This window comes from Thamnophis elegans, chromosome 1 (genome assembly GCF_009769535.1).
Source record: "Thamnophis elegans isolate rThaEle1 chromosome 1, rThaEle1.pri, whole genome shotgun sequence".
Lineage (NCBI taxonomy): Eukaryota > Metazoa > Chordata > Lepidosauria > Squamata > Colubridae > Thamnophis > Thamnophis elegans.
In genome coordinates, this window is record NC_045541.1 from 26194596 (window position 1) to 26218139 (window position 23544).

At 39.8% G+C, this 23544-nt stretch overlaps 1 protein-coding gene across 2 annotated transcripts in view; it reads left to right on the forward strand.

Moving 5' to 3' along the window:
* TLK1 (tousled like kinase 1) overlaps nt 1-23544 on the forward strand; it is an 84569-nt gene that overhangs the window by 18761 nt on the left and 42264 nt on the right. For both annotated transcript variants that reach the window (XM_032211729.1, XM_032211719.1), the window contains exons 2-3: nt 14953-15071; nt 17663-17734. In XM_032211729.1, the coding sequence (XP_032067620.1) occupies nt 14953-15071; nt 17663-17734 (191 nt within the window). The remainder of the gene's footprint in view (nt 1-14952; nt 15072-17662; nt 17735-23544) is intronic.

The following is a 23544-nucleotide window of genomic DNA, read 5'->3' on the forward strand; positions in this document are numbered from 1 at the left end:
ACCAGAATTTGCTTTTTCTTGATGGCTTGCATAAATTTTATAATGCTGTTTTGGAGATTTGAAATTCTCGTGATCTTTTTTATTCTATACATTATGTTAGAAACTTCTTGATAAGCAGTTGAAAAATTCAAAAAGAATACTATTATTGTAATTTTCAGTTTTGTTTATTTAACAATAAATTAAATAGTTATTGTGGGGATGGGGGTGATTTTATTGTATTATATATTTATTTGATTCTTTTTATTACTTTTATTATTTTAAATGAGGGTTCATTTTTTCTAAGCCTCGTTGAGTCACCTTGGGTGAATAGGCAATATAAATTAATTAATTAAATAAATAAATAAATTTTGGAAGTGGATGAAGAAGACACTAGAGCAAGAAGAAAATTGTAGTTGGGTATCCAAAATATACGTAACACACATAATTTATCTTCTTGATTTTATTTCTTTCTTTTGGGCAAACCGGTAGTAAAAAAAAAATGCTTTAAAAAAGTAAAAATAAATTCTGACGAGCAACTGCGACAGTCAGCTGTGCCGCGCGAAAGCAAATCTAAATCGTGCAGCACAGTCCCCCACCCCACCCCCCTGCTGTTCTACTTAACTTTGCAGACTCAGAAAAGGCTTCTTAGCATCTGCATGAAGCGAACCATAGAGACTTCAGAGCATTTCAACCCTGGTCTGATCACCTGACCATGGGGATGTTGCAACGGTGTAAGTGTGAAAAATGGGCACAAGTCCTTTTTTCAGTGTCATTGTAACTTTGAACGGTCACTAAATGAACTGTAAGTCAAGGAATACCTGTATAGTAGCTGCATTGATGCTCTACAGTATAAGAATATGTAAGAGCTCATCAGGCATTCACTGATGCCTTTTTTAATGTGGGATATGCTAATCAAATCTTTCTGTTTGGAAAAGAAAAAAAATTAAAAAAATTCAGAGAAAAACTAGAGAGAAATCTCATTAGTTATCTATGATAATTACTGCAGTATTGAAGGTGTTAACAAATGGTTAAATCTGGAAGAAGCCAATACTAGATTGCTGCTCTTTGCCTGACACACAGCCAAGAAAAGTTATAACACAGTTAATTTTGAGATATGTAACATTCCTAACCATTGATACCCTGTGTTACAATTATTTCCTTTGGAAATATGTCTTTCAAAGATCAAAGAACATAAATATTAATCAGTGGCTTCTCCTATGAGACATAGTATGTGAAATATATCACTCCAGCTCCATGCTTTCCAAAGCTGGCAAATAATAAGTGCTTGCAGGTTAGTATAAACCTTCTATAGTCAAGCTTGTACTGGCTTGCCCAGAATTCCAGATAAAATTTTTACAACTTGGGAGAAACATGTAGTGATTTGGTTTCACTAAGTTATTTCTGAGAAAACAGCAAATCGAAATTGGTTATTTTCTTTGTCACAAAAGATGTAATAGAATCACAGGCCACTTGTTATCGTTATAGACAACAGCATATTCATCATGCAAATGTTTGCTTGGTAAAATTACCTGTCCCAGTAGAGATGTCTGTGGGTGAAAGAGGTACTTATCATAGAATGGGTAACTGGAAGAAACGACATCTCAGTGCCTTCTGGAATTGTTGTCCAGTCAGTGTAAACAGTCTTTGGCATACTAAAAAAAATTGAAATTACTCCATAATTAATCTGTTGTGTATTCTATCTAGGATACCTTTCCATTATAGAATAAATTTGGGGATTAAGAGAACCTGGAATCAGAACTAAATAAAAATGTAACCCTGATTACTGTATATGAGAGAATGTATTCTATTTTGGGGACAATTGGTCTTATTTGATCTGAATGGCATACAATTACATTGCTATCAACGTATTTAAATCCTTTTTTTTTTAAAAAAAACCTAGATAATAAAAAACAGGCCAAGATTTTGAAGGATCAATTCTTGCTTGATTTTTTAGGAAGAACAGTGTTTATTGTTAATGTTCTATTGAAGTAATTAAACTTGGTAGATAATTTTCTGATTTTGATAATATTTATTAAAACTAAATTACACTATAATTAGGTTTTCATATGATGAATACTTTGAAGCTTGCTTTGACCTGAATCCTTGAAAAACATTTTTGAGATATAGGTAGATGAACAATAGTAACAATACATGGAAATTACTGTTATCTGTGTAGTACTACCTAAAATTATCCGGTCCATAATCTTAAACTGGGAGAAGCAGTGCATAATAAGGCAAAACTTTGTCAACAAAGGTACCTCAAATAGGCTGATTTATAGAATGTTGGGATTCATTCTTCCTGAGGAAATGAAATTTGGGGAAGTTGAGGCTTCAGTGCTCTTTGCCTGCTGCAATACATGATCAATTTTAATTTTCTGTGATGTTTCCCAACCACTCATAAAATTCCTTTTTTCCACCCCTGCCCAACTGTAGTTGCTTACCTGTCTTATGGGAGGAGGAGGAAGAAGAGGGAGCGAGGGAAGAAACATTGGTACTACCTGATATGTTGCTTCTCAGTGGGTTGCAGGAGGGTCCAGGAATGGGATTATCATGTCCTTGTCTGCCCAGAGCAGAGACTGAGTCATGATTGTAGCCCTGCCTCTCTGATTCTCTCCTTCACTCCGGTTTTGACTAGGTCACAGCTATGTAAAAAAGACCTGGTAGAAGAAAAAAAATCCCTCCCCCATCGGGCCAAACTATGGACCAACTGACTAAAGGCTGGGTTCAGACCCTCCTGCAACCCACTGAGAAAAAACGTCAGGTAGGACCAACATTTCTTCTCCAGTATTGGTTGCAGGAGGGTCCAGAAATGGGACATACCAAAGCTGGTGTCCTAAGGGGAGAGAACTGACTTGTCTGGAGTTAGGAGAATCACTTCTGCCCTCTAACGCTATCTTCCTGAGTACTCCTGGGATCAGAGGAAGGGGGGAAAGGCGTAGAGCAACCACTTGGGCATTGGCTCCTTCTGTTCTCAGAGTTGGAAATCAGGAAAAGAATCTGGGAAGTTGAGCATTAATCAGAATTGCAAATAAGGTAGGCGACTGCCTATGGGAGGACTTGCTTGCAAGTCACTTGCTCCTGCAGAAAGGATGGCCGCCAGCTCCATGAAACGGCTGTTTGTCCTGTGACTGAAATCTAGGCCTGTCACAGAAGGAGGATCTGTCAGACTGCCTATCAGCTCAGGCTGGAAAGAATCTTTGCTGCTGGAAGTCATTATCCCGGGCTTGGAATGTAGGTCTCTGGAAGTATGGAGATGGGCAATGATCTGCCAGTCTAGTCATAGTTGGCAGAACCTTATGTTTGTCCTTATTTTCTATTAGGATTGGTTCCAAGGATTCGTCGAAGAGGGAACCTCCTGTAAATGGAGAAGCGGCTAGCTTCCATTTAGATTTGGCGTCCGCTTGCCAATTGCAAAGCCATAGTAAACGTCTGCATGTAACAGAAGAAGAGAGAGCTCTGGACACATATTTTACCGCATTCAGAGTAGTGTCTGCGGAAAACTGAGTGGCTGCCAGCAGCTTATTTATATCTTGCTGTAGCTGAACCTCCTGAGGGGAAACTCTGCTGTAGTTGATGTAGCTGGAGAAGGGTTGTGCGGTTAAAGAAGGAAGCCAAAACTGCCGCCCTAATCAGCTGACTGAAAAGTTTTCCGTAGTGACAATTCAGCTTTCTTGTCCTCTGCCCTCAAATTGTCTGCTATGTCACCCGTTACTAGGAAGAGGATGTCAGAGCCGCCATGGGTGCATCTATTATTGGCAACTGAAGGTCCTGAGAGAATTCAGGTTCCATATTGTAAAATTTTCTATTGTCCCTCCCCCCCCGGAGTGGGAAAAGAGCCTGGATGAACCCACTGCTTTTTGACTATACCCCCAAAAAGTTGAGAGACTGAAATCTCCTCCATTTGTGCCATGGGCTCAGAAAAGAGTCCACTATCTGGGCCCTGATTACCCATGGGTTGCGCCATAGCCGAGGTGACTGATCCTAATTTAGTCATGGTTCTGGCCTTGTGAAGCAAGGACCTGAACAAGGCCAGTGGAAATAGTCCTGTAAAGGCCGGAGGGTCTGGGGTTAAACCCTCATCGTCTGATAGGTCAATATTCCTCTTATCCTCTTCACCCAAGATAGAGACCTCGCTCCAGAGGGAAGGTGAATGAGGCCTGTTTCTCTGAAACTCTTGACATATCTTCATGAAAGAGGCTGCCTTGGGACTACTCATGGCTTGCTGGAATTCCTCTCTGGTTTCCTAGTTGCCCTTGGGGTAGTAGATGGGCTTCCCACCCCTACTGGTGTAGCGTCCACCATCTTGAGGGCCCTCTATACTCATGCCCTATGCAAAACTTCAGAAGCGACTCGGGCCTATCACCGCTGATGAGGTGAAGTTCTGAGCCTGGAGCGCCAGCCGTGCTACTGCTTGTCACTTCTGGTTCAATTGCCACCAGTGGCTTCAGGCTTCCCTCTAATCCGCGAGGTCAGCCCCAGTATCTTCCTGCTGTCTGTGGCGATCTCCGTCATAAAAGACTGATATTGGTTACTATTTGTGGTTTGCTCAGGCTCCAAAAAACAAGACATGCAGAGTTATTTCTAAGTAGTTTCCCTTATTCCTCATCTATAGACAGAAACCTTGCCAAATTAAAGCAACTATCCTGTTTCCCTAAAAATAAGACCTCCCCGGTTAATGTCCAATCAGGGTTTTGAACGCATGCGCTAAAATAAGTCCTCCCCCCCAAATAAGCTCTTGCTGAAAATATTGCAACATAGCAGCAGTCACGAGGTGAGCACACTTGCCGCCTCCTGCACTTCAAAAATAATAAGACCTCCCCGAAAATAAGGGTTCACAAGAAAATAAGACCTTGTCTTATTTTTGGGGACACACGATACTACATTAAAGATACACTCTTGAGACTTCTAGAGAAGAACTATCTTAACTCTCTCCCAACCAGAGTACCAAAACTTTGCCCTCTCTTGGTCCTTTCGAATGCAGCCCCTCCCTCCTGGGAAGCCAGACTACATTCCACCACAATTTCTATTTTTTTTTTGTCTCAAGGGAAAGGGATATAAACAATAAATTCATTTCTATTCAAAATCATGAAAACAATAGGAAGGCTGTTAAAACACAATATTATATATAAAAATAGGAAAAATGGTTATTTGAAAACTAGGTGCCAGTATAGTACCTATCATTTTAAATTTGTATCTTATTTGGAGGGAGGGCAAATAGAAATCTGCTTCTACAATTCAAAATTTAAAATGTCTACACTGATTCTTTTTAATATTTAATCCTTCCTTAGCTTGGAATACCCTGCTGAGCACAGGAGAACTCACTTTTAAATGCTTTTTGGTATTTGAAGCACTAAACTTTGTTTCAGTGAAGAATACAATATACTGTTTGGTATTCCAAGAATGGAATTACATTTCTTTTCTTGTAAGTTAATGCAGCAGTAATTATTTACAGTCTGTACGATAATTGTTTCACTTCTCTCATTCCTGACATAACCAGCTATGAAGAGAGTGCAAGGAACCAAATCTTACATACAAAAATAATGGTAAAGGTCATGGATTGAACCTAGGTCGATGTTTAGCTTTGTGGGTCATGGAAAATATCCTTATCCTTAGTGAAAATATTAGTAGCTTTCTTTTCTTCAGTCCCAACAGCAGTAGCTTTAGGACATTATCAGCTGTACTTTGAGATGGAGCACCTTAGGGGGCTTATTTAGCTGTTCTTATGAAAAAAGTATTTTTCTGAATAATGAACATTGGAATATTTCATATTGCAAATGATATGAAAGCAGAAAGCAAGGATTTATACTCAAGCTGTTCTGGGACAAAATTCTACAACTGCACAAACATATGATTTGGTCTCTATGGCTAGGAAATGTTCCAAAATAATACAGTAAGCTTTAAAATTCCATTTCTATCTACATTATCTAATTATGAATCAGATTTCAGAAAATTTTAATATGTATATATCAATAACATGCATTTTAAAATGTTACAATGAAAATAGGTTAAAGCTTGGTTATACATAATTCAATATAAATCTTGTTTTGAATCAGCTAGTTGCAAAGAAGCTTGCTAAGATTTTCGCAATGTAAGAACAGAAATTGTCACAGCTTTAAAAAAGTTGCAGTGATAATCCTTGGTGAATGAGAACACAAATTTTTCGGAACAATTACTACTAAGAAAACTACCAATTATTTGTATAGTTAAAACAAAAATTACTATGATCTTTAAATCTTGTTCTCTTATGTGAGATTAAATGCTCATTATACTTGAAAATTGTGTATGAAAGCTGGCAAAATCATTAGACATCATTTTATCCATGTCTAGAAAATATACATGTTCTATTGTTTTGTTTGTATCTAGTTGTGTTTTTGTATCAGTTTTATATATTTGATATAGTCAAAAAACTTAGTTAAAAAAATTAAATCTAGAAAATGTAGTGACATCAGAATTCAATAATCTTTAGCTCAGAATAAATCTGTGAATGAATTATTGATTACGTTTGTATGCTGTCCAGCAACTCTTAGGCCCCAAGTAAAATTGAATCAGTAGAAGGAAGCTTCATGTTGTAAACTGTATAATAATAAATAGATGCATATGTGAACTTTACCATTGAGAATGTTAGAAATCCTCATATCTGTTCATTTTGGTGGAGAAAGCATTTGTGGAATTTCTCGTGCAAATAATGATAATTTCAACAAATCTGCATGCTGATAAGCCTATCTCAAGATCACACTATTTTAAGAGACGGGCCCTTGTAGGTATCTTCGCTGTTAGATTTGAAGGAATGTGCAGACACATCCAGAGAAACAGACTTGAAAGTAGCCAGGTTCATACCATGTAAGCCTTTCAGAATAATAACCAAAATCTGGAACTCTACCAGGAAGCATGCTGTGAGCCAGGGGTCACCAACCTTTCAGACCTCAGGGACCACTAAATTAATAATTTTCAATCCTGCGGACCACTAATATGATCTGCCTAATGACCAGCTGGGTGGGTGTGGCCCACTTGATGTCACTCACATCAAGGGGCATCTTGCCAGCCTTGCCCCTCCCCTCCCAGCCTCTCCTCGCCTGCCCGGGCTCGTTAGGACCCCAATAGGAAGCAGTTGCTGGAGCTAAGCAGCCACCATGAGAAAGAGTTGGCAAAATAGCTGGCTCAGTTCAAATTGGATCTGGCCAAGAAGGAGGCTTAGTAGAAGCACTTCACTACAAGCATAGGCTTTCCAAGCAGGGGGAAGACCTGTGGGAGTGCAAGGCCAGGTACTGGCCCTTGGAGACTCGCTGGGCTGAGATGGTCTGCCAGTTCCAGGCTATGATGCAGTCCCACTGGAATAAAGTCCTCTGGCTCTTCACCACCCACGGCTCTTCCCTCCAGCCTTCGCCCAAAGCTCCGCACCAGGAGGCTGAAGCAGCCCCAAGTTGGAATTTCTGGCCCCCTCCAACCTGCACAAAAAGACCCTGAGAGGGGAGACTGCAGCAAAACAAGCATTCATTGCATGTATCCGGCCCAGTGCAATATATTGTTTTAGTGCAATAAAAAATATACAAATACTTTTTCTTTCGGCCACAAAATTTTTCTTACGGACCACCAGAGGTCCAGGGACCAACAGTTAGTGACCTCTGCTGTGAGCTACAGTACCTCACACAGCAGTAGTGTTACATGGGAAAACCTCAAACCCTCCAAGATTGTGCAAGACCACCTTCTGTAGTTGAAGCTTCTGAATATTCTTCAAGAGCAGGTCCCAGTGTTAAAATGCCATGTCATCAAAGAGGTATCAGAGACATCTTCAAGGGCAAGGATGGATGCTCTATATCTATCTAGAGGTTACCCATAAACATAACCAATGTTGGTATTATAAACCTGTCAGAATCTTGACTGGAAAAAATCCAAATCTGCTTCCTCCATATATTTTTATATTTAAAAGTTTTAATACTTTTTCTATCCTGCTACATCAGGGTCCATCTTTTGCTTTCATAGAATGTCATAGGGAAAACCATTCTCCATAGTAATGGGAGGAGTATCCAGGTTGGGTTGACCTTGTCCTCTCATTGATTGGGCTGAATCAGATAAGCTGGGCCACGCCCTGGTCACCAGATACCACCCAGTTATCGACTCAGCCCCTCAATGGGTGGCTGTGAGCATCCCAAGCTCCTGGAAAATTTTAAAGAACTGGCTCTTGGCTGATTCCCTGGCCGGGAAGAGATAGAGAGAGAGAGAGAGAGCACGCACAGCAAGCCCTTCAGGACAACGCTCAGCCCAGGTCATAAAGAGAGACCTAGGGCACTAATTGAGATTGCGGGCGAGGGGACGCTTCATGTTTCTGATTTTTGTAAGTATGGTATTTGAATATATTATTCATGGTATCTGAATATATTTTTCAAGACCAACTTTGCTACTCTACCAAGTGCTAATTTGTGGCATGTGCCTTTGGCTGCTGATTCCTATATTGTTGATAGTTTTTATAAAAGGCAGAAACTATCTCCCACTTCTCAATTCTAAAGCTGATTGGCGTATCTGTTGTCATGAGTTCCATATTTTTTAATATTTAATCTTAGGGCCATTTCGCTGTACTCCTTCACTTTCATTCTTAGAGTTTGTATTTTCAGCTAAGTAAAACAAAGTATCAGGAGGATTAATCCAAAAAAGGTTGTTGTACTCATAAGCTATATTTTGTACATTAAAAGTATTAATGTTGCAAATCCTGACAGGAAAACCACCATGAGTTGTGAATATTAGTGGTTTATTGTGAAAATCGAAACAACATCCACTTGTTACACTACACAGCAGCTATAACAGTTTTAGTTTCAGAGGGAGAGAATCAGTTGAAAAGGGAAAGACTTCTTCAGTCTTGCAGAAATAGCACCTCCCTCAGGCTTGGCCTCTCCCTGAACTATAAACAACTGGCATTATTTAAGAACTAACATTTCCCTTTGTAACTTGGATTTGTTATTTTTCTCCTCCCTCATCTCTTTTATTTTTTGTGTCATGTTTCTTAATATCCCTGTTGGTAGGAATTAGTTTTTTTCATTGATTTTTATATATGCTTCTCTGAGAGTACTTCTGCCTGAAGAGCAGGATAAAAAAAATGCTATAAATAAGTTGCTCTTTCAGAGAGACAGTTCACTCTTTAAAGTCCTGTGGACATAAAGCATAATGATAAAACACCTTGTCACCTTTTGATTTGGATATAGCTGATCTGGCAGGCAGTTCTGATGGATCGTTATACTACTCCATAGGTTTCAAAGATCGTTTATCAACAAGGATGAGAGATTGTTTGAGGATATAGCAATGGTGGGTTACGGCCGGTATGCCCCAGTACGGGCGTACCAGTGCCTGCTGGGAGCAGCAGGCACCGTTCCGGTATGGTGGTTTGGAGGGCCTGCCTACCCGCGTTCCTTACCTGTATTTGACCCAAATGGGCCATTTATGCACATGCAGCATACGGTGCCTGCGTGATGCTCCGCCGAGCAGCTGGAGCATCACAGGGTGGTGGGTGCGCATGCATGCGCAGCACACATGCACGTGATGGAAACTCTGCTCCGTCACAGTGTACCAGTTGCGACAGGATCTGCAACCCACCACTGGGATATAGGTAAGCAGTAAGCACTAGAATGTTCTTTTGTAATTGCACAAAGCACTGCAGAATGAACTTTTGCTAAATTAAGAATTATTGAAGTTCAGTAAAATAGGTTTGTCCATGAAAAATTTATTTATTTGTGTACAGAATAAACATTGTGAAGACAGCTATTCCAACTGGGTCACAATCCAGGAAACTGAAAGCCAAGGCGGTTGGTGGTTCCAGATTTCAGCTGAGTCAAAATCCAGAGGAGTCTTAACAGGGCGATTAGCCCAAGATTGATGCACATCACCCCTTTCTCCTTGTTGTGTTTATATGGCCTTTGCATCTTTCGCATGACCTTTGCTTAGTGTCCATGCTTGAATTCCACTATAGCATAATTGATTGTCCCACCTGTTCCTTGTCCCAGTCTTGACAATATCTTCTACTGGGATGGCATGCCGCCTTATGGTATAAGAAGAATAAAATTCACAGATACTTTCAAATCATTACATAAGAAACTCTCTATTATCTGTATGGGGAAAAATAAAACTAAGATCTATTTGAGAATTTCACAATGGCTGTCAATGATGAAAGCGTTTACATAGCCAAGTCTGGGGAAGTTTGAAAAAATTGTGACATATAAAGACATTTTGGACACTGAAGGGAAATTAAAATCTAAACAAGAGCTTGAAGACCAGTTATCATGGTGGCCTCAATTGCAAATGCAATCTAGATATGATAAAGACATAAAAATGTACGGCTTTTATAAAGGACAAACAGCCTTCAATCAACTATTGAATTCTGATGAAAAATTATTTAAGAAAATATATATTTTTTACTAAATTTGAAAATGGAGGATAGACAATACCTTCTTTCTCTTGAGCCGCCATTGCAGTGCTTGAATTCAAGCATAGCATACGTAACCCACAACCTTCTGAGTGTTTTCATTTCCTTTATGTCTGTTCGGGTATGTGTTGTCATTGTACTTCCCATTACTTTTTCTCGATTGTCTCCTGTGTGTATTTTTGGTTCAAGCCTGGATAAAACACGTTTTAGGCCACATACAGACCAAATGCACTGCTTGGGTTTGAGCATGGACTATTCCATTTGTTGCATGATGTGCACACAGAATATTTGCACAGCCTAGAGTAATAATATTAGAGTAGCTAAATTAGCATCTTGTGAAAATTGATATAATTCTCAGCTACTTATTCAGATTGCTGGGACAGTGTTAGGAGGAGTTTAACATTTTGGTAATGTATCAAGCTTCATGCATGTGCTAATTTTTATATAGATATGATATATAGATATACAGTTTATTGGTGCTTTCAATTTGGCTTTTGACTTCTAGTGACCACCTGGATTAGTTCCTAAAGTTTTTTTGGCAAGGTTTTTCAGAAATGCTTTACCATTGTCTCCTTCCTGGGATTGTGAGTGGCCTAAGGTTCTAGGTGGGACTAGAATTCTCAACCTCACAGTTTTTAGTCTGATGCGTTATAACCATGTATTAAAGTGGATTTATTTTATAACACAACTTTCTGCAATTTTATTACAGCAAGTGAATATTTAGGGGGAACTCATTTAAAACAATATTCAAGTACTATAATCTGATACCTCATTGTGTTTCATGTTCATGTTGACCCTGATTTGATAAATGTTTCATATTTAGGTTTAGTTGCCTTATCTCTTGAAAGAAGCCATAGTGTTTAGAAAACACTGACAATAATTTTTATACATGGAATGCTGAAATTTAGCTGAAAATTAACACACACAAGCAGTAAATAAAAATAGGATTCTGGAATATGTAGGATGCATTCTGCACAATATTACTTCTTTTTGACATTCAAAGGTTAGAAGGCTTTGGAAGAAGAAATGATACATTTCATGAAGATACATAAAAATAAAGCAGTATTGATTCATTTAATAGAGCCTCGCATTTCAATGATTGTGGGCGTTTGAAAGAGAAGAAATCCTGATTGAAAGAAAATTGATTGAAAGGAGATACTTCTCATTTGAACCATAGCATTCAATAATTATTTCTTCTAAGCCTGTAACAATGATATAGAATGTAGTGCTGTCTTTCAGATAGATCTTGGTAACATTTAAACATTATTTAATTAACATTTAAATATATTTAACCACCGGTGGCACAGTAGTTAAAGTGCAGTATTTCAGGCAAACTCTGCCCACAGTCTGGGTTTGATCCTGATGGGGCTCAAGGTTGACTTAGTTTCTAAGGTTGGTAAAATGAGGACACAGATTGTTGGAGGCAGTATACAAATAATGCTTACATTGTAAACCACCCAGAGTGCTATAAAGTGCTGTAGGGCGATATATAAATCTAAATGATAGCGCTATTGGTAAATAAAGCTAATGTAATATAATTGTGGAGTCCTTGATGCTTTCTGAATGTGGTGGTTTTCTTGTTGATATTTCATTACCACCAGTAACTTCAGTGCTAGAAGGGAGTAGGTTTTGCTCTCATTTTATACACTAGTGACTGGTTCTTTCAGCATTGGTGGGAGTGGTTTCAGTGGTTCATTGATTAGGCTGTTGTTTACTGTTAGCTTGTTTGTCTGAGTTGGTAGTTCCTTAATGGGGGTATTGTTTAGTTCTTGATCGTTGGTCTAGTGTTAGTTTTATTGTTAATTTCTGCTCATCTGGGTGTTGATTGCTGTTGAGATGTTTAGGTCTTTCTATTTTCTTTTTGGCTTTTTGATTGCTTCTTTTGAATGATATGTAGGTTTCTTTATCTCTCTATGCCTGTTGATGACTGATTTGTCTGAATGCCAGGCTTCTAGAAATTTTCTAATGTTTTTGGACTTGACTTGGTCTAGGGTGCTCATGCCAACCACCAGAAGACATGGCAAAAATTCCTTAATTTCATAACACATGGACATTAACCATAATTTCAATCAGGAAACTATGAGCACTCAAGATAATATTACAGCAGCTGAGAAAGCTAACTGTCACTTACATAGCCAGTAGACAGCTCTCTACCTACTGGAGACCTTAGAACTGAGCCCAAAGCCAGGCCTTCAAGATCTTATGAAAGGACAGGGACCAATGTAATCTCCAGTTGGAGAATATTCCAAATTGTGGGCAGAAAAGTCTTCTGTGCCTTGCCGGCCTGCATTCCTCAGATGGCAGAAGTGAAGGCATGCCCAATCTGCCAGATTGGATGTTGGTCTGTGGTTGGTGAGATCTAAATTTAAGTCCCTTAGAAATTCAAAATGCTGGGAAAGGTGGAAGGAAAGAGAAGGATGACTAGTAGCAAGGTGGATGGGCTTGTTTATTATGACAATGAGTATACTATAAAAAAATCTAAAGGGCCAGACTGCCGACAAAGGCCTATGTGTGATTACTAAAAATTAACATCTATCTGATGACATGTAGTAAACCATGGAAGCACATTAGGTGTGAGAGATGGTGGGAAGTAGGGATGAGAGAACAAGTTCAGTAGCTGTTTAAAGAGGCAGCTAATTGAGAGGTGGACTGTGAGAAGGAAACATTTCAATGAGACTCAACTTTAATTCGCTTGCTTTACGATAGCCTGGGAAAGTTTTTAATATTATTTTCCTCCTTAAATAGCATTAAATATGCCTTTCTGAATTGGTTCTTGTTTCTTGAATTTATCGAATATATGGGACTTGCACAAAGTGAGTTTCAAAGTCACTTATCTTTAGCCCAACCTTATTCTGAATTGTAGAGAAAAAATTGGGAAAGGAATGCTGTACATTGTCTTGATCCCATGGGAGAAAGTTAAGATATAATTCTAGCATACATTAAAAACAAATAAGTTCAAATAGCTATTTGCTACAGGGCTAAATTCTGTGTGTGTGTGAGAGAGAGAGGGTGGGGGCAGGCAAGCAGACAGGGCAGGCTTTGGCATAGTTACAGGTGAGATAGAAAAAGTTTTGTGTATTTTAATCTTTGCTTTGTGTGTATAAATTAGAAAAAAATAAGACATGAACTTTTTTTAAAATCGAGGTGTTGTGGTGTGAAAATTTAGAACAAACAATATTGAGTGTTCCAATGAAGATCTGTGACCTTAAGACAATAATTAGATGTTGAAATGTTTGAAAGAGCTTTCTGTAAAACAAATATTCATTATTCTGGATATTAAATAACAATTCAATTGCAATAACAAACTTTAGAAACTTGCAAGTACCTAGTGAAAATAGAGTAATACTAATATAAACTTGTTGGTGTTTTAAGTTATTGTAAATTCTCCTAAGTGCTTCAGATGCAGTGATACTTTTATAGTTGGACACTGATAGATATGATGCTCTTTTCTAAAACTGAAGTGGATGGCTTTATTATATTTTTAATAAAAAAAATTAATAACACTAAAATAAGATATATGGAAGCATTTAGCTTGAAAGGGTATATATTTGTCAATAAAAGTTAAACTTTCATTATACCTTGGGAATAGATAGTTGTAGGTCTTGTTAGCTTGCTAAATTAAAAATCAGCAATTTGCTTCTATTCCTTTGAAAATGTATTATTGAAGTTGTAAGTTTTTGAAACTAGAAGTAAGACTGCTGTATTGAGGTATAGATCTAAGTTGGAAGTACGGGAAATATACGACATTGCATTATTTAAATTTAGCTACTCTTGAATTTTTCTCATGTTTTATTCATTTTTCTTTTTCTTCACATTAAAATTACATTTGGAATTTAGGGATGTGTCCCATGATTTTTGGGAGGGTCATTAATTTGTGGGGCCTCAAATTGTAGACTTGTGTATAATGCATACTGCACAGTGGGCCACTAGGTGAATCATAATGAAAAAGCTATTTTAAGCTAAACAGACTGTAATTTCCTGGATTCCTTTTTTTAAATTTGACATATTAATCACTTTCTAATTCTCAAAAATATATTTTGAACAATTGTTAGATCAGCAATTTTGTGTTTGAATGCTTTTAGAACTATGAATAAATTCCATCTGGATCCATTTTGTTTTCAATTTGTCAGTAAATTCTAGAATTTATAAACATTATTTACCTCAAGCCCTTGGAGTTCTTTGATTAAAAAACAATTATTATTTGTGTCACTAGAGATCTCTACTACATCTTCTGCAAAGGAGGAAAATGCAGATAATGTACTTAACTTTTTTATAGTCTTGCTTTTTTTGGTTCAACTGCCTACTTCCCACTGTTGATATATTTGAAGATTTATACATTATTGAATTTCATATTATTATGAATTTCCTTATTTCCAGTTTGCATCTTTTTCTTTTCTTTTCTGAAACTTTGTGTTCTGCATTTAACACATGTATTTTTACTGGAAAAAGGTATTTCTGGAGGAGGACTACATAATGCAAAGTTTAGTTTAAATTTGGGGGGGGGAATGGTTCATGGTTACATAAAATCATTTGCAGTTGTGTAATGAATTAAACATGTTTTATAGGTGCAATGGATGAGCTTCATAGCCTGGATCCAAGAAGGCAAGAACTGTTAGAGGCTAGATTTACTGGAGTTGTGAGCGGCAGTACTGGAAGTACAGGAAGCTGTAGCGTTGGAGCCAAGGTAAAAAGGAATGTGGACTACTGTATTCAAAATAAATTTAGAGGGTTTATACTTTGCTTTATAATCAATATGGATTGTGTGCAGTTGTGCGTGTGATTGCAACTAACTCTGAACCATGGTGGCACAGTGGTTAGAATGCAGTATTGCAACCAAATTCTGCTCACAGCCAGGAGTTCGATCCTGACGCGGCTCAAGTTGACTCAGCGTTCCATCCTTCCAAAGTCGGTAAAATGAGGACCCAGATTGTTGGGGACAAATGCTGACACTCTAAACCACTTAAAGTAGTCTGTAAAGCACTATGAAGCTGTATATAAATCTAAGTACTATTGCTACAGGGCGGGGCATAACCTTTTCCTAGGGGGTCACAGCAACACTTGTAATAACAACACAAATAATTCATACACCATTCGAAAGCCCATCAAAAACTGAGTTTATTGACACGATTTAATAGTCAGTATGACCACCATTAGCCCTTCGAACAGCATTCAAACGAGGTGGATAAGAACACAACAAATCTTCAAACAGTTCCGTTCGATTTTCCAGATTTTTCAACACAGTTTCCAAATTCATTCTCAAAGTTTCAACCGAATATCGATTTTGAACTTGCTCCTGAATCATCAGAGCTTCCACTTCATCCTTAATTATGGCCCCAATGTTCTCTGCCGGATTGAGATCTGGCGAATTTCCCAGCCAGACGTCATTGCCCCAAAATTCGACATTGTTTTCCTTTAACAATTGCTGAGTCGCATTTGCACGCATGCAAGGAGCTTTGTCATGAAGAAAGACAGCCTCACCAACCACCAAGACATTGTCTGGATCACTGAGAAATGGAATGACATTCTCCAATAAAATTTTCTCACGGAAATAACTGCCATCCCAGGATTCCCCTTTATCCTTCAAAACCCAATGCAGTTTCTTGGCTGTGAAAATGACGAAAATCCCGATGCAAGTCGGATTGCGAACGATTTGTCGATATCGTTCATGTTTGGCGATGTCGGCGACGTCTTTAGCCCAAATTCGATCGTTCTGGAAATTCGGTTTTCGAATGGCATAAACGAAGAATTCGTCAGATGGCGCCAAATGAAGAAAATCTTCCTCGGTCCATTCAGACAACCAATCGCACAACCAAAGCCGATCTTGAACGTGTGTTTGAGTTTTCAATGGTTTGCAAATGACGTGGAATGGCTTCAAACCTTCTCGTTCTCGATATCGGCCGATTGTCCTTTGATCAACTCGTTTTCCACGAATTTGAAGGATTTCTTGGGCCACTTTTCGGTTTCCTTTTCGTTGTTTGCGACTGCCAGTTGCAATGATGGCTTTGCTTTCTTGGGACAGTTGCAGAGGACGCCCTTCTCCAAATTTTGTGAAACATTCTTGGGCTGTTTTGTTCCAATTATCAGTAACCCAATCCGGATGACGTTTCAATTTGTTTGCAATCCATTTTCGATTGATAAACGTCGCTCCAGCATCGCGAGCCTCTCGAAAGGCAATGCATTTTATTCTGTCAATGATCCTTTGTTCTTCCGAATCGAATTTTCCAGCCATTCTTAAAGCAAATTTAACATTTAATAGCTCATTCAATTCAGTTTTTTATGGGCTTTAAAATGAGGTGTCGCGGAAGTTGTAAACTGCTGTCGATCTTGCTGTGACCCCCTAGGAAAAGGTTATGCCCCGCCCTGTATTATCAGGTCTTATCATTTAGAAGCACTTATGTATCAATCAAAATGATGCAATGAACAACAACACCTCACTTTAGTGGAGGAGGGTAAGAAGATTGTGATCTTAGTAGTTTTTTAAATAATTTCATCAGCTTTTAATACTATTAACCATGGCATCCTGGATCAACTGATGTTGATAAACATGAGCAAGTGTGATATCTGGTGATCTTCATTGGTTTCTGTAGGACAGTAGTAAAGTGAGCAGATAATGAAATAATTTGAGCATCATAGCACAAATGTCACGCTTTCATACTTGCGTCAAATAATGGGAAACTGTACAAATATGTAAGAGTGAGATTTTCTATCAAGGCATTATTGGGTGTGTCCTCATTTTTGCACCATTTTGGTATGTTGCAGATTTCACTGCTGACCAAACCATAGGTGATTGTTGAGAATTTTATCCAATAAGTTGCTGCCCAACTTATTGGATAAAATTCCAGTGAGACTAAGTTTGCTCTTACTATGGAATGTTTTTCACAAGAAACTTAAAATGTTTTTATTTACTTAGCCCTTAAATGATTGTATTCATTGACATAATTGTTTGCTTATTTTTAATTGTTGGTTTTAAATTCTTAGTTTTTTATTGTTAGTAAATGATATTTCATTATTTCTATTATCATTATTGTAGACAATTTTCCTTCTATAATGAAAAATAGTGTAAAATATAAATTAACTAAATGTGACATATTGAAATCTTATTTCTCACATAATCCTCTATAAACAGTTGTAATTGTTACTGCTTGTTCCACAACGCTATAACCAAAGTATGTATGTATAATCATGCATTTTTCAAACCATGAAATCTATTAGTAATGCATTATTTGATTTATAATTAGCAATTTTACACATTTATTTCTTTTATTTATTCTTTAGGCTTCAACTAATAATGAGAGTTCCAACCACAGTTTTGGTAGCTTGGGATCTCTAAGTGACAAAGAATCTGAGGTATGAAGTAGTTAAAATATTTAAGTGAGAATTTCTAACCTGTCATTTATATTACTAAGTTCAGTAAAAGATCTACACATTTAGGAGGGTTTCCTAGCTAATTATAATTAGAATATTTGCATTAAAGATATGGAGAAAACTGATGCACATCCTGTCAGAATTGATGCACTTACAGGAAGATTATTTCAAAATGATGTATTGTTTCATTGTGAATTAACTGATTTTTTTTTTTTAAGCAAATGAAATTTTTGGATGAAATTATGAGCCATTCAAATTTTCTTAATAGTTATGTAAAAGAGACTATACACACACAGCATGTGGAGAGAATAAGATTAATAAGCCATATATCTTAAGCTTGTTTTAGGTAAATAAAAGGATATGTTGCTTACAAGATTGTTGATTTATTCAGGGTATTATTATGGATACAATCCAATCTGATCAAATATCTGAAAATTTTATTTTAAATTGATAACATTTTATCTTTAAGAATTGTAAATAAGAGAAGTCTGTTTTTTGTATATCTGCATTTCTGTTGTGATAATTTGACACTTTTTTCAACCTATTAACTATAGGGAACTTTATTTTCACATTTCTAAAACTGAAAACAAGGGTTTATATCCTGTATCTTCATGATTTATAAATTACTGAAAATGCTCTAATTAAGCAGTCTGTTTAATAAATGGTTTCACCTTAGTTAGGTATTGACCATGTAGGGTTATATGTTAAAATCAGGCTGCTTGCCTTGGTAGACTTTCTTCTTCCTGTTTCTTTACTCCAGATTTGTTCTGAAAAATTCCCAAATCCTGTAGGAATAGATGTTGATGTTGTTTGTGAAGTTGTAGAAAAAGAGACAACCACCCTTTATCCCAGTTCAGCTGATAGAAAAAGTTCTATGAGTTGAAGCATTGAGATTCAAACCAGAATAATAATTTGAAAATGGCAAGAACATTAATTTTCTGATGACTTATGATTATGTTCAAACTATCTGAAAATTAAATGTAGATAAGGACTGCATTTGAAGAATGAAAACAGTTCTATTTGCCTTGGGAGGGCTTTGATTTATTTCAAACAACTCCTATGTTCCAGTCAGCAGTTGGGGATTTTTTAAAAGATTATTTTCGGGTGCTTTACCAACCACGACACCAGAGAAGGGGTGGGGAAGTAGCAATGGTTGTCCGGGAGTGGTTAGCTCCTCGCAGGATCCCTGCCCCGGAGATTGTGGGGTGTGAGTCCTTTCTCTTGAAGTTGGACCTAGGGGTTCAAGTGGGCCTGTTCTTGACGTCCCTATCTCCCAGCTGCATCACAACAGCCCTGCCTGCGCTGCTGGAGTCAGTAGCTGGGTTGGCGGTGGAGTTCCCCAGACTAATGGTGCTGGGGGACTTTAATCTACCGTTTCTTGGCGAACACTCTGAAGGAGCACAGGAGTTCATGGTCTCCATGACAACCATGGACTTGACCCAAATAGTTCAGGGCCCAACTCATAGAGCGGGACACACACTCAACCTTGTATTTCTCCCAGGGCAGTGGAGACGTGATCTGGAATTAAGGGGAATAGAGATCTCGCCCTTGTCATGGTCAGATCACTCCTTGCTGAGGCTTGATTTCAGGACACTACTCCCCCATTGCAGGGAGGTGGAGCCGATTAAGTGGTTCCGCTCCAGGCGCCTTATGGACCCTATGGGATTTCAGAGGGAGCTTGGAGAGATACCTGACTCCCTTGCCCGCAACCCGACCGAATCCTTAGTCGCTACTTGGAATGCTGCGGCGACTGAAGCACTAGATCGGATTGCGCCGTTGAGGCCTCTCCGCGGCAGTGGATCCAGCAGGGCACCTTGGCTCACGCTGGAAGTCTAGTAACTCTGAATTTGATCGAACACTACTAAGAGCCTTTATTAGGACTTATTTAGTGGCGATACGGGCGGCAAAATGCACTCATTTTTCCACTCTTATTGCATCCGCGGAGTCTCGCCCAGCCGCCCTGTTCAGGGTGACCCGCTCCCTCCTGAAAGGCGAGGGGGTGGGGGAACCCCTGCAGGGAAGAGCTGAGGAATTTGTTCAGTTTCTGTCAGACAAAATCACTCAGTTTTGGACAGACCTAGACTCCACTTGGGCAATACCAGCCGAGGTGCCGAGGGCAAGTCCAAATCGGTTTTCCTGAGATGAGTTCGATTTAGTCACCCCTGAGGAAGTGGACAAGGCCATGGGAGCGATGAGCGCCTCCACCTGTTTACTGGACCCGTGCCCCTCCTGGCTGGTTTCGACCAGCAGGGCGGTGACACGCGGCTGGCTCCAGGCGATCACCAACGCTTCTTTGCAGGAGGGGTCTTTCCTGCAACCATTAAAGGAAGCGGTGGTGAGGCCCCTCAAGAAGCCTTCCCTGGATCCAGCCATCCTGAAAAACTACCGTCCGGTCTCCAACCTCCCTTTTTGGGGGAAGGTTGCTGAGAAGGTGGTGGCGCTTCAGCTCCAATGGACCTTGAATGAAGTGGATTATCTGGATTCTTTTCAGTCTGGTTTCAGGCCTGGGTACAGCACAGAAAACGCTTTGGTCGCTCTGACCGATGATCTCTGGCAGGCTAGGGATAGAGGGCACTCCTCTATCCTGGTGCTTCTTGACCTCTCAGCGGCTTTCGATACCATCGACCATGGTATCCTTCTGCAACGTCTGGAGGAGGCGGGAGTGAGAGGCACCATTCTACGGTGGTTCTCCTCCTATCTCTCCGGTAGGTCGCAGTCAGTGTTGGTCGGGGGACAGAGGTCGACCCCTAGGCCCCTCAATTGTGGGATGCCGCAGGGTTTGGTCCTGTCCCCCCTCCTATTCAACATCTACATGAAACCACTGGGTGAGATCATACGACAGCACGGGATAAAGTACCATCAATACGCAGATGATATGCAACTGTATCTATCTGCCCCGTGCCAGCTCAGTGTAGCAGCAGACGTGATGTGCTGATGCCTGGAAGCTGTCAGGATCTGGATTGGGGGTAAACAAACTCGTACTCGATCCTGACAAGACCAAGTGGCTGTGGATGCTGCCCCCAAAGGACAATTCAGACAGTCCATCCTTGATCCTGGGGGGTGAAAACTTACACCCCTCAGAGAGGGCCCGCAATTTGGGGGTCCTCCTAGATCCACAGCTGACACTGGAACACCACTTGTCAGCTGTGACCAGGGGGGGCTTTGCCCAGGTTCGCCTGGTGCATCAATTGCAGCCCTACTTGGATTGGGGTGCACTTCAAACAGTCACTCACGCCCTTGTCACCTCAAGGCTGGATTATTGCAATGCGCTCTACATGGGGCTACCCCTGAAAAGCGTTCAGAGACTACAGGTAGTCCAGAATGCAGCCGCGCGAGCAATATTGGGTGTACCAAGATACACCCATATTACACCTATCCTCTGCGAGCTGCACTGGCTGCCAATTGGTCTCTGAACGCAATTCAAGGTGTTGGTCATTACCTTTAAAGCCCTACATGGCTCAGAACCAGTGTATTTGCGAGACCGCCTACTGCCACACACCTCCCAACGGCCGATAAGATCCCACAGGGTGGGCCTCCTTAGGACGCTGTCAGCCGGACAGTGTCGGCTGGTGGGGCCTCGGAGGAGGGCCTTCTCTGTGGCCACTCCGACCCTGTGGTCAGCTACCCACAGAGGTCCGGACCTCGCCCACCCTCATGGTCTTCAGAAAAGCTGTTAAAACCTGGCTGTTCCGGCAGGCCTGGGGCTGTTGACCTTATTATATAGGGTCCAGCCCCAATTTGAATGTATGCGTGTTGGAGAATTTTAATCTTATTTTACTTTTATTTTGTTTGTCTTTTTTTCTTTTCTTGTTCTGTGTAAGCTGCCCAGAGACTTCCGGGATTGGGCGGCCTATAAATCTAATAAATTAAATTAAATTAATTAAATTAATCCTGCCTGTTAGACCTGTCCCAGCTTGGGGATTTAGGAAAGAAAGGGCCCTCAACTCTATTCGTAGCAAACAGTATACTTTTACTAAAGCCAAGTGGTTACAGTGTATGTTAAGGCAGATCTGAGGATTCCCACATAAAGCTGATAGTTTTCCCCTTCTCTCACCCCCCGCTCCCGTGCTAATGTCCAATAATGTTCAAACTGGTGGTTTGGGATGGTGTTTTAAAAGTTTGGTGCCTCTTTGGTTCGCATTCCGATCACATTCCATTCCCATGCCTATATCTTTGCATCATTCAACAATTGTCTTTGGTTGGCACTTCTGGTTCCTACCATTCTCCTTCTCTATTTCCTCCCTCCCATACTTTAGGGCAGGCTGCCATCAAAGCGAAGCTGGCTGAGGTGGTATGATAGTAGATCTAACACTGCCTTTAATATTTTTATAAGTAATTCAAGGAGGCAAACATACCTACACAATTTTCTTCTCCTGTGGGATGAGTTGGGCTGAGAGAGAGTGGCTTAACAAAAGTCACCCAGCAGGTTTTCATGCCTAAGGTGGGACTACAACTCGGTAGCGGTTCTGTCATGAATAATGGTTGACCTCTGAAATGTGGAGACAATTCCCCCTTCCCTCACTTGTCCAGGAGAGGAGTTGAGCCCAGGTAAGGTCTGTCAAGATCATCTTACTTAACTCTCTACAGTTGCCTACCAGCATGAGAGTGCTGTGTTGCCTTGATGGTCTTAATTGTGTGGAAGCCATATAAACCTTTTAAATAAATAAAATCTGACACAGCTTCACTCACCACCTCCAGTTGTGCCCTCTCCTTGACTCCTTGGGTGATTCCACGATGAACTATGAATTTAGTGAACGGTGGGTTAGAAACCTGCCACCTGGTTCTATCAAGCAATGAAAGTTGAGAGAATGATTGGATTTGGGACATGATTAATGATTCTTTAAGAGAGGAATATTATAGACTTGAAAGATGCGGTGATGTACCCCTTCAGGAATATCTGGCCTGGGCAATAAATGCAATGTTTGGAATGCCTTTTTAGGGAAGATTTTACAAAAGGTGGTTGGAACGCAGATACAGGAGTGCTGGATAAGAAAAGGATTACCCTGATTTGCTGCTTTCAGAACTGAAGGTGGGATGGAAGGCACATGGCTCCCTTTTGTTGATGTTCTCTGTCAAGACTTAAATAAAGGAAGTACAGCTAATTTGGTATTAGATTTCTCATTGGCATTCAGCACCATCAATCATAGTATTCTTCTGGATCAGCTGCAAGGGCTGAAATTGGCATAATTTTATAGTAATTACTCTTACCTGAGTGGACAGTTCAAACAGTGGTAATGATGGATGAATGAAAAAGACATTGGCTGCTCCTATATGAGCTTCTATAGAGTTTCATTTTTTTGTTCTCTGTGTTTTTTTAAAACTATGTTAAAATGCTGAGATAGCTTGTCCATCAGTTTAGGGTGAGATATTCTTAGTTTGCTGATGGTACCCTGTATTATATCTTTATCGTAGGCCAAGGAGGAGATACAGTAGATCTCGATTTATTATCTAGAACAGGGATGTCGAACACAAGGCCCGTGGGCCGGATCAGATCTGGCCCACAGGGCCGTCTTGGAAAATGTAAATGTAAAATGTAAGCCCATGTCGCTTCAGCCAGATCTACCCAATGTGAAGAGGAAACATTGGGGCCAGTGTAGCTTCGGCCCGATCTACCCAATGCGAAGAGGAAACATGCCAGCAGTTTGGGGAGTGGCATCACGCTGGTCACACCCACTCAGTCGGTCACCCACTCAATCATAGCCCTGTTGCGGCCCTCAATGAATTGAGTGTCAAGGTTCCAAGTAATACATCCCATTCAGTAAGAATTCCTAGGCAAACAAATTCCTCAAATA